Below are 12122 nucleotides of genomic sequence, written 5' to 3'. Positions count from 1 at the left end.
ACAGAAAGCTAGAACAAGCTGCCACTGCTGAACTTACCGCCAATACTATGACAGAAAGCTAGAACAAGCTGCCACTGCTGAACTTACCGCCAATACAATTACAGAAAGCTAGAACAAGCTGCCACTGCTGAACTGACCGCCAATACTATGAAAGAAAGCTAGAACAAGCTGCCACTGCGGAACTTACCGCCAATACAATGACAGAAAGCTAGAACAAGCTGCCACTGCTGAACTGACCGCCAATACTATGACAGAAAGCTAGAACAAGCTGCCACTGCGGAACTTACCGCCAATACAATGACAGAAAGCTAGAACAAGCTGCCACTGCTGAACTGACCGCCAATACTATGACAGAAAGCTAGAACAAGCTGCCACTGCGGAACTTACCGCCAATACAATGACAGAAAGCTAGAACAAGCTGCCACTGCTGAACTGACCGCCAATACAATGACAGAAAGCTAGAACAAGCTGCCACTGCTGAACTTACCGCCAATAGTATGAAAGAAAGCTAGAACAAGCTGCCACTGCGGAACTGACCGCCAATACTATGACAGAAAGCTAGAACAAGCTGCCACTGCGGAACTTACCGCCAATACAATGACAGAAAGCTAGAACAAGCTGCCACTGCTGAACTGACCGCCAATACAATGACAGAAAGCTAGAACAAGCTGCCACTGCTGAACTTACCGCCAATAGTATGAAAGAAAGCTAGAACAAGCTGCCACTGCTGAACTTACCGCCAATACAATGACAGAAAGCTAGAACAAGCTGCCACTGCGGAACTTACTGCCAATACAATGACAGAAAGCTAGAACAAGCTGCCACTGCGGAACTGACCGCCAATACTATGACAGAAAGCTAGAACAAGCTGCCACTGCGGAACTTACCGCCAATACTATGACAGAAAGCTAGAACAAGCTGCCACTGCGGAACTTACCGCCAATACAATTACAGAAAGCTAGAACAAGCTGCCACTGCGGAACTTACCGCCAATACTATGAAAGAAAGCTAGAACAAGCTGCCACTGCAAAACTTCTTTGGAAGGTGTTAATTTCTAGAGATGGAGGATGAGATGCGAATAGTTATGGCTTGCATGTAAATTTAATACAGCTTGGAATTTGGCCAACTGTACGCATGTCCTGCTGAATGTGACTGAATTCCAAGCTGCATGCAGTTTACATTAAATTTGCATGCAAGATGGAATTATTTGCATTAAAGACAATGGCCACAATTCACTAAGGTCATACTAGTGATAATAAGACAGGTGAAAATGTATCACCACACATCAATCAGTATTTGAAGTGTTAATTCACTAGAAGCTTGCCTTATTAACATGTAGTGATAAGCTTTTACAGTGAAAGGGTTGTCTTATCACGCCAGCCCTTAAGTTATCAACTCTGTAGTTATTCTCACATGCAGTAGATAGGGATGGGAGGAGCACATGTAGGCAGGATGTAGCTCCACCCCTCCTGCTTCCAGGATGATTACCGCTAGCCAGTGTAGAACAGCCAGGGAAAGTGTGTGTGTGTGTGTGTGTGTGTGTGTGTGTGTTTTTGGTGTCTCTCTTTTTATACAGAGTCTCCTTATGCATAAAAATTAAAGCAGACAGCTCAAAATGCTCCACTTTTCATTGCAGTCTGTAGTAACACTGCATTTAACAAAAGTTCAGGCCAGGTGATAATTCTTCACACACTTTACAGTTATCACTCACATTCCTCTTTATAATTTACATTCTGTCTTTAACCACTTGAGGACTGCAGTGGTAAACCCCCCTAAAGACCAGGGCAATTTTAACTAAATGGGCCACTGCAGCTTTAAGGCATAGCTGCAGGCCCGTACCACACAGCACACAAGTGATTCCCCCCCTTTTCTCCCCACCAACAGAGCTCTCTGTAGGTGGGGTCTGATCACCCCCCCTGTGTTTGTTTTTTTTAATAAAATATATAAATATTTGTGGGTTTTTTTTAATAAAATATGTTTGTTCTGTTTGCACTGTCCCTCTGCTCCCTCCCTCCCCCCGCCAGCCAATCAGCGTGATCAGCTGTCATAGGCTTCAGCCTATGACAGCCGATCACTCCCCAGTGTATGGAGGGGACAGCCGTGTCACACGGCTGTCCCCAGTACAGCGCTGCTGCCGATCGCAGCGCTGTACAAGTAAATAGACGGCGATCACGCCGTCTAACAGTCTCCGGAGCGGCTATTGCTGCTCGGAGACTGAAGAGGGGGCGGAGCTCCGCCCTCCGAGCATGAGATGCGCGCGCGCGAGATCTCATGTAAATTAGAGCCCCAGGACTTGACGCCAATTGGCGTTAGGCGGTCCTGGGGCTGCCACCGCGACCACGCCCATTGGCGTGGGGCGGTCGTAAAGTAGTTTAAGTGTACCGGAGATGAATAGGAGAAAAAAAATCATACATACCTGAGGCTTCCTCTGGCCTGATCGACATCCTCTGCTTCCTCGATTTTCTGTAACAGGTCCCAGTATCTTCGGCCTGTCACTGCATGTCACTGCGCCCACTCCCCCGTCTCACAACTCATGCCCAGGAGTCATTTACCAAAGATCCAGGAGGCAGGGGACGGCGCTGAAGGAGCAATCAGGCCAGATGGGGCTGGAGGAAGCCCCAGGTATGTATGAGGTATCTTAGGTTTCCTTTAACTTTAGAATCCTGTCGTTAATTTTCATTAATTTAAGGATTGACACTAACTTTGTAAATCACTCCTTAAAGGGAACCTAAACTGAGAGGGATATGGATGTTTCTTTTAAACAATACCAGTTGCCTGGCAGTCCTGCTGATCTCTTTGGCTGCATTGGTGGCTGAGTCACACACCTGAAACAAGCATGCAGCTAATCCAGCCTGACTTCAGTCAGATCACCTGATCTGCATGCTTGTTGAGGGGCTGTGGCTAAAAGTAGAGACACAGGATCGGCAGGAGAGTCAGGCAACTAGTATTATTTTAAAATGAAAAATTCTTCTCAGTTTAGGTTCCCTTTAACTTATGGACAGAATCCTTATTTTCCTTATTTTAATGTTTGCCTGAGGTAAATTTCTTAGTAAATACTAAACACTTTATCACCGTGGTGAAAACAGTAAAAACAGCACAGAATCGATATTAAAACACATGAGATGAGCTTAGTGAATTGTGGCCTATCTCTATTAATTACCTTACTGACATGGGAAGACTATACAGATTAGGAGTAATGGGTAGGAAGGATGATCAATGAGATGCAAATATTGCCATGTTTATGCAAATGTATGCAAATTTGTATGCAAATATTTGCAGCTTGAAAATGGACCAATTAAGTAAGAACCCAGGTTTAAATTGATTGGTCCATTTTCAAGCTGCGTAAATTTGCATAAAAATTTACATACATTTGCCTGAACTTGGAAATATTTGCATCCATTAATCATCTCTAATGATTAGGAGGCAAAAACAGATTTTGCAGCAATAGCAGTTTATTTGCGATTGCTGATATTTTAATGACAGGTCTGCTGTTTCTAAGGAATGGCTTCAGCCAATCACTGGCTCAGCTGTAAGTCTGGTGACTAGAGGTTTTGTTTACCTGTGAATGCCCTCCCCTAATGTAAGGCTGGTTTCGCACTATGAGTGTTGCATAAGTGCACAGGTAATGTGTGAACTGTAATGTACACGATGCACATTATACCATGCACATTAAAATCTGAGCTGAAGCTCGAGTCAAAAATCACAAACTTACCTCAGAAGATCAACCGCTCCTAAATATGTAATTTTTCACCTGAGCTTCGGCTCAAGTTTGCTTTAACCACTTGTAGACATGCCGCTGCATTAAAACGTCCTTGTTAACCGCTCCAGAGCGTTTTAATGCGTCGCTCGATCCTGCCGCCACTGTGCACGAGTGCGCACCCCCTTCCCCTCTGTCTGTTATCCGCCGGGACATCGCGATCCGAGATTGGGGAAGGAAAACGAGCGTTCCTCTATCCAATCGCAATGCCTGTAATGAATGAACATGACCTCACCTCAATCATACCACATATAGTGAAGTAAATCCTTCCACTTCCAAAGTGCCCCCCCCCCCCAAAAACAAACAAACACAAAACACTTGTAAAAAACAAACATAAAACAAATCAGTTTAAAAAAAGATACATAAATAGTTGCCTTAGGGCTTTTTTAATCTGTATTTTATGAGGGTATATTGTTATTACTGTATTTTACTACAAAGGGGCTTGTAATTATGGAACGGACTAAAAAAAAAACAAAACAGAAATTACACCTATATTTTCAAATAATATATTGTCGCCATACATTGTGATAGGGACATAATGTAATGGGTTTATGAACCAGGACAAATGGGCAAATAAAATGTGTGGGTTTTATCCACAGAAGAACGTTTTAATTTAAAACTATAATGGCTGAAAACTGAGAAATAATGATTTTTCAATTTTTCTCTTATTTTTTTTGCATTAAAATACATTTAGAATAAAAAAAATTCTTAGCAAAGTTTACTACCCACAGAAAGCTTAATTGGTGGCGAAAAAAACAAGGTATAGATGATATTGTTGTGATAAGTAGTAATAAAGTTATTGGTGAATAGAAGGGAGGAGCACTGACAGGTGAAAATTGCTCTGGTCCATTAAAACCCCCTAAAGACTGCAAGCAGCAAGTTAGAAATAATGCAATCAGTTACAATAAAACTGTATTGGCAGTGAGCCGACGTGCACCTTTAGGGTTCTTCTACACTGCACATTGCATATCACAACCGTGCTGAAAAGTCAGATGATGCGACCATATGGTGAAGCATACAGTATAATGAAAGTATGCTTCACTGCCACTGTAAACGTGCAAGTCATCTGGTTCTCCCTCCCTTGTGTTGCAGTCCTGATTTTGCAGAATGTTCAGCGTAACGCCCAAATGTGAATGTAGCCCAACACAAGCTTCTGCTGTGTGCAATGGATAACTCTTGCAGTAAGGCAGGAGTTTCAGTGTCATGGCAACAGTACACCAAACCAGTGACACAGCGCACTGTTGCAAAGCAGCAATTTGAGCTTTTGGAAACTTTGGTAGCCACAAATTAAAATGGAAACATGATTTTGCCGCACAAATCCATATGTATGGCAATTTGAATACAAAGTTTAAATTTCCCTTAGGCTGGGTCCATACTAGACCACAGTCATGCTGTGGCATTATTAGCATTTCATTAACCATCGGAACTGATGATGCTTAGGGATGTCTAGAGAGGACTTGATAGATAAGTTGTTGTGAGTCAGTGACTCAGAATAAGTATGCAGAGTAGGTGTACTGAAGCCACAACATCAGCATGACAAACATATGCCATTGTTAAAGGCAAATAAAAAGTTTAATTCAATAAAAAAAAAAAAAAAAAAAAAAAAGAAAAATGATTGCCTTCCATTACACCAGTAGGGTTGCCAGGTGTCCGGTTTTACACCGGACAGTCCGGTTTTTGTGCGCTGTGTCCAGTGTAAAAAACATGCTAAACCGGACAATTAAGTTGTCCGGTTTTAGAGCCCCCCCCGCAGCGCAGGAGGAGAACAGCGCAGCAGAGAGAGAGCTGGGAGCAGCGGTGGAGAAGGGGGGCAATCTCCCCCCCCCTTCCCTCACCTTAGGGTGCTCTCTCTCCCCCGCTGTCTCCTCTAATATGATGTGCAGGGCTGGCGAGTGGCTGCAGGCGGAACTTACCTCTGTGTCGCTCCAGCGCCGGAAGTTCGGGTCCCGCAGCCGCTGAGAATCTCATTCATGAGCCGGACAACACTATCAGTCTGAATAGTGTTGTCCGGCTCATGAATGATTCAGATCTTTGATCCGGATCTTTTTTGAGTCGAAACTCAGCGGCTGCGGGACCCGAACTTCCGGCGCCTGCGACACAGAGGTAAGTTCCGCCCGCAGCCACCCGCCAGCCTGCACATCAATATTGGAGGAGACAGCGGGGGAGAGAGACAGCACCCTAAGGTGAGGGAAGAAGGGGGGGGGAGATTGCCCCCCTTCCCCCCACCCCTGGCTACCTATTCCGGGCACATATAGCCCCTGGCTACCTATTCCGGGCACATATAGCCCCTGGCTACCTATTCCGGGCACATATAGCCCCTGGCTACCTATTCCGGGCACATATACCCCCTGGCTACCTATTCCGGGCACATATAGCCCCTGGCTACCTATTCCAGGCACATATACCCCCTGGCTACCTATTCCGGGCACATATACCCCCTGGCTACCTATTCCGGGCACATATAGCCCCTGGCTACCTATTCCGGGCACATATAGCCCCTGGCTACCTATTCCGGGCACATATAGCCCCTGGCTACCTATTCTGGGCACATATACCCCCTGGCTACCTATTCTGGGCACATATACCCCCTGGCTACCTATTCTGGGCACATATACCCCTGGCTACATATACTGGGACATATATACCCCTGCCTACGTATACTGGGACATTTACACCCCTGCCTACATATACTGGGACATATATACCCCCTGGCTACATATACTGGGCACATATATCCCTGGCTACATATACTGGGAACACTGGCTGTTTGTCATTATGTGCATTTAGTGGTGAAAAGCTGTCTCTTTTGTGCATTTACTGGTGAAAAGCTGTCTCTTATTATGTGCATTTACTGGTGAAAAGCTGTGTCTTATTATGTGCATTTACTGGTGAAAAGCTGTCTCTTGTGCATTTACTGGGGAAAAGCTGTCTCTTATTATGTGCATTTACTGGCAAAAAGGTGTCTCTTATAATGTGCATTTACTGGTGAAAAGCTGTCTCTTATGTGCAGTTACTGGTGAAAAACTGTCTCTTATGTGCACTGGACCAGTACTACTGGTGAGGACAGTTAGTGACATGGCTATGTACTCTGTAATGTGCTGCAGAAGATGTCAGTGCGATATAAATACTATAAAAATTTTTTTTTTAAAAAGCCCATTGCTTAGCCCCACTCTACATAAAAGTGTGCTTCTGACTCCGCCCCTAACTCCACCCCTAACTCCACCCCCTGTCCGGTTTTCTCCATCAGCCGACCTGGCAACCCTATACACCAGAGGTCTTCTGTAATGTGTAATATTGAGGCCCATATGTCACTAGGGTTTCTCCTAGGTAGTATTTTCAAACTTGGCAATATAGATGCCCTTTAAACTGTCAGCAAGCAGAAAAATACTGAAAATAATTTTGATAGTACTCTTTTACTTACTTTTTTGTGCTGAAAAGTTAGTCTAAATCCAAGATTAAAAATTATCTCCTAGGAGAAACCTCAGGGGAAAGTTAAATGCATATGGCCCTGGATGTGATAAAGCCTATTTCTCCCTGTGATAGATCTGATCTGAGTTTGTAATATAATCCCCTCTCCCTCTTGTTCTTAGATTTGGACTACGATCCGGACATGGACGAAGTTCCCCTTAATAAGCAGATGCGGAACCAGCAGGATCAGCATGGCAGAGACATCACTCAGCCCCAGTCTGGAAGTGGCAGCATAAAGACTGTGTCAGCCAAACTGCTTCTTCCCCTCACAATTCTCCTGTTAGGACTCGTCTCCCAGATCTGACGCTCCCATTAACCCCATCCTGTCCTGCATAACCTACATAACCTTCCTGGCCGGATTTTACAGTTTATAACATTTCCTGACTCACTGCGAAGTCTTCTCTGAGGAAAACTGATTTTTTTTTAGAGTAAATAATGTTAATGTATTAATAAAGACTTTTTGAATAAAGTGTTTTGAAGGGTTATAGATTTTTGTAATGCAAAGTGCCTTATTATAATAGAGTGATTTCTTTAGTATTTTTGAATTTGCCTGCAATTTCAAAAAGGATTACGCCAATGAAATTGGGAGTTGAGGCCACTGCAGTGATTGTGATTTGGCTAAAACTCATTTTTGGTGCCTTCACCATTTTTATACTGATTGCATCTCAATGTTAAGTATAGGAACGCCCAAAAGCGATTCTGCAGTGATTTTATTATGTGATCTGTAGTGGGCCAATGCCTTAAAGCTGCCATCTAGCAAATACATTTATTAATTCTATGCTCTTCTCTCCCTCCAATACATTTGCAGTGATAAGTTGATGTTATTTTAAAATAAATCCCTTAAATGACTTAAATTGCATGGGAACAGTGGTGGCCAGCTTGGAGTCCCCAATAAAGGGATTAGCTCTACTTTGTGGACACTGAGAGCTACTCCATCCAAACTCCCCACTGGCCATGCCATCCTCCTCTATCGACCATTACAGATGAGGTTTGCATGGCATGTCAAGCACCTGCATCATGATTGGAGGGAGTGGTGAGATGCAGCTTGGACACACCTCTCCTCTTGTACGATAGTATGGCATAAGTGGGTGGGGGGGGATGTAAAATCCATGTAGCACAGCTGTGGTCACACTACCACTGCTAAGCAAATGTAAATTAATCTAGCTGGGTTCACACTACATCAGATTTGTTCCATTTTTGCAGAAACAACAATATTGCTTTTCTGGAAATGTGAAAATTGCCTCTGTGCCCCTAGATATTATAAGCCTGAAACAATTATGTTACGAAGCAAGGAGTAGGGATTATCAATAAGAAGCAAATACAATATGTTACATGATGTGCCCGCTATTTTGAAATACTGATCTTTATGCATCTCCAATTGTTCACCTCCTTTCATCACAGATGTCTGAAAGCGCATCTTCATCAAAACTACTTCCAAAGGTACACTTCTAGATGTCTGCGACGTATGGAGGCAGAAATTCGGAAACCTCCAAAGGCATTTACAGCAGTCTAATGACTGTCTGCCTCCATATGCCACAGACATTTAAGACGTTTTTCCGCAGAGTTTTTAAAATGTCTAAAGGTGCCCATGGAAACGTCTAAAGATGTGTGCAGCAGTCTAAAGGTGCCCGTACATCTACCGATGATGGGCAGATTTGACCAAGGGGCAAATCTCCCTCATATCAAATCTGATCATAGTGAGATCTGTTGGCTGCTCATACACCACAGGCCAATTTCCGATCATTTTTCAGATGAAATCTTTTGGGAATTGGCCTTGTGATGCCGGCCTTGGCCACCTTCCACCAAATATTTAATGTGCCCCAACCCCGCTCCCCTTGTGCATTTATTTTTTACCTATCGCGCTATTCACTGAGTGTCCACTGTATTACCGCATTGTCACCCCACGTGGCTGCCAGCGTTCTAGCACGTGCTATATGCAGATAGTCACACAAGACCCAAATACAGAAATGCGACAAGGACGGCGTAACAGGTATAGGATAAAGCATTGGCACCGGGGGGGGGGGGGCATTAAACATTTGGGAGGGACAGCAGCCAAGGGTTCCGTTGTGTTCATTGTTCCCAATTATCACACGCCATTACCGCTGCGCATCCGATCGACATGTCGCCCTGGGATTCCCCAGCATGTCTGTTTAAGACATTTGACCAATTTTGGCCTGAAATCAGTCGAAACGTCGATGGAGCATGCTTGTTATGGCACAGATTTTCATCTTGATAATTAAATTGGATGGTCAATTGGCTGCCAAGTAACTAGCTGTATGGCCACCTAATGCTAGGTACACACTATTAGATTTTCTGACAGTAAATCTGCCAGAAAATCTCATAGTGTGTACCTAGCATTAAGGGTTAAATATATCCTTCAGGAGATATTACTATGCACTGAAATTGTTTACAAACTTAGCCAGTAGATAGTATCATCCTGATTGATTCAAACAGCTAACTGATGGCTAACGCAGTACAATACTCTACTAGTGATATGTGAAAATAGGAAGGACAGCACATTTCTTCCCAGCAGCACACTGTGACCATCCTTATCAGGCCATCGCTCATCTTTATGGACACTCATGTTTGCCTTTGCCTGTTTGTTCTTGAGAATGATAACATAACAGAGGACCCCTGCTGAAGAGCTCATCAACTATCCCCCTGAGCCTTCTCCATGCACAACATTCCTCCTCTTACTTCACCATATGAAAAAATACCTCTATTAATACATCTTCCAGCAGTCAGGCTGACAAAGCACTGCAATAAGGTCAGATTAGCCCTGAAACGAATGTTTATGGCTCACTGGGGAAGTGCAAATTCCTTCTCGATGTGAGGCCATGCCACCCTGCACTCATGGCAGAATTATGTAACACTGCCGCTATATTACTGGAAAATATTACAGGAGACACAGAATTAGAACTTGACATTTCCCGCATTAGGCAAATGGCTGCAGTCCATGACTCGTTATACAGCCAACCACACAAGGAAAGCCTTGCTTAATTAGGTCACAGGGAAAAGGGATGCACTGCTAACAGAAAGAGGCCTTGGCTTTACCCAATTATCCAATACCTTCTCCTGAGTCTTGATTATTAAAGATAAAGGTGTCATGGCTATGGGAGAGAAGAGAATTTTCCTAACCAGTAAATCTCCACTGACCAAGGAAGCTACTCACTGCATATCAATTAACCAATGACTCTTTACGTTAACTTTGGCTTCCACTTCTTGAGCTAGTACAGATTTGCATTGTAGCATGATTTTCCTCATCCCTGGTCAGGACCTATAAGATTTATTATTATTATTATTATTTTCTTACTATTCCTAACTGGAAAGCCATATACACTATATTTTTTCTTTGGAAGAATAAGATAATGACCCATTCATCTGACAATCAAGGATGGTCTAAATACTGTGAACTAGGGCTGGATTTGTACTTTTTATCGCCCAAGGCCTACTATCACCAGCTGCCCCCGGACCAAAAGCATTCTTAAAGAGTACCCAAGCAGAAGCTCAAGTACAATCAAAATTAGATACTTACCTAAAGAGAGGGAAGACTCAAGATCCTATTGAGGCTTCCCTCGCTACTCCATTGTCCCCCATTGCTGAGTGCGGTCCCCCCAAAAGAAAGGCTACTGCATGGCCACGCTATAGGAAGAGGAGCTGCGCAGCCCTAATGTGGAGAGAAGGCACAATCAGGAACGGGGAACCATAGAGTAGGGAATAGGGATGGTCGGAAAGGCCAATTTCTGATTCCGCGGTAAATCCGCATTCCACCATTGCCAAATACCGATTCCGCTTTTCGCTACCGATTTCCGCATTCCAAGGCGGAATTTCCGCCGGAAATCGTGGAAATTCCGACCGACTTTAACATCGATTTTCTCCAAAGCTAGAAGGTCTTTTTTGAAAACTTTTTTCAATTTTTTCGATCGGAATTTTTTCGATCGGAATTTCGGAAAATGCATTTCCGCGGAATCCAAATGAGCATCCCTAGTAGGGAAGGAAGCCTCAATAGGATCCTGAGGCTTCCCTCTCAAGGTAAGTATCCGATTTTCATCCCGAGCTTCGGCTTGGGATCAATTTAACTTTGCCATCAACACGGCAGGGATTAGATTATAGACTCCTCTGGGGATTGTTAGTGAAGTGATGGCAGGGATTACATTATAAGATCCTATGAGGACAGTTTGTGACATGATGGCAGGGACTAGATTGTAAGCTCCTTGGCAAGATGCATATTTGGTGAGTGACAAGCAGCTTAGAGATCACTGTAAGTGCTCGTTCGTTGCCCCTTCGCCCATCAAGTGCCAGATCTGGCTGTTGGCAGCCCCCTATTGCTATGTGCAAACTCTGAAGCAGGACGAAAGTTCTAACTGCTAATGCCACCCTGCTGCCCACAGCCTGCCCCTTGCTTTCCTGGAGCCCTAGACCATGACGTTTGTGGCCTTACCTAAAATCCGTCCATGCTACGAACTATATTTTGCGATGCTGGAAAACAGCCATCCGAGAGGAAAAACTAACTATAACAAGTAACTTGTCTATATATCTTATCTAAAGTTGAGATTGTTTACACAGCAAATCTAACTGCATACAGCTTCAACAGTTAATGATGAATTATTCCTGTGATACAATGCGAGCGGCCATGTTCTGTTTGTCATCATTACACAGGTAATCTGCAACTGCATCTCCAGCCCTCAGCTTACTCCCTCCTCCTCCCTCCCTCCCTCTGCCTCTAAAATCACTGGCTAGTAGCCTCCTCCTCCTCCTGCCCAGACTGAGCTCCCATAAGCCCTTTCTACATGGGCCTGAGTGCCTTGGCGTTTTGGAGAAGCTGTGGGCGAGGCTTGTTTAGTTTATAGAGATTAAGAGTATTAAAACAAAAAGAAAAAAGTATTTGGCTTGAGGA

General features: G+C 44.0%; 1 protein-coding gene across 1 annotated transcript in view; it reads left to right on the top strand.

The window, feature by feature from the left end:
* GPC3 (glypican 3) overlaps nt 1-7694 on the top strand; it is a 662823-nt gene extending 655129 nt beyond the window's left edge. The window contains exon 8 of the mRNA XM_068250947.1: nt 7348-7694. Coding sequence (XP_068107048.1) covers nt 7348-7529 — 182 coding nt within the window. The 3' untranslated portion in view covers nt 7530-7694. The remainder of the gene's footprint in view (nt 1-7347) is intronic.
* Nucleotides 7695-12122: the final 4428 nt, after the last annotated feature.

Source organism: Hyperolius riggenbachi, chromosome 8, assembly GCF_040937935.1.
Source record: "Hyperolius riggenbachi isolate aHypRig1 chromosome 8, aHypRig1.pri, whole genome shotgun sequence".
NCBI lineage: Eukaryota > Metazoa > Chordata > Amphibia > Anura > Hyperoliidae > Hyperolius > Hyperolius riggenbachi.
The sequence above is the reverse complement of the archived record's forward strand: the minus strand, read 5'-3'. Positions and strand labels throughout refer to the sequence as shown.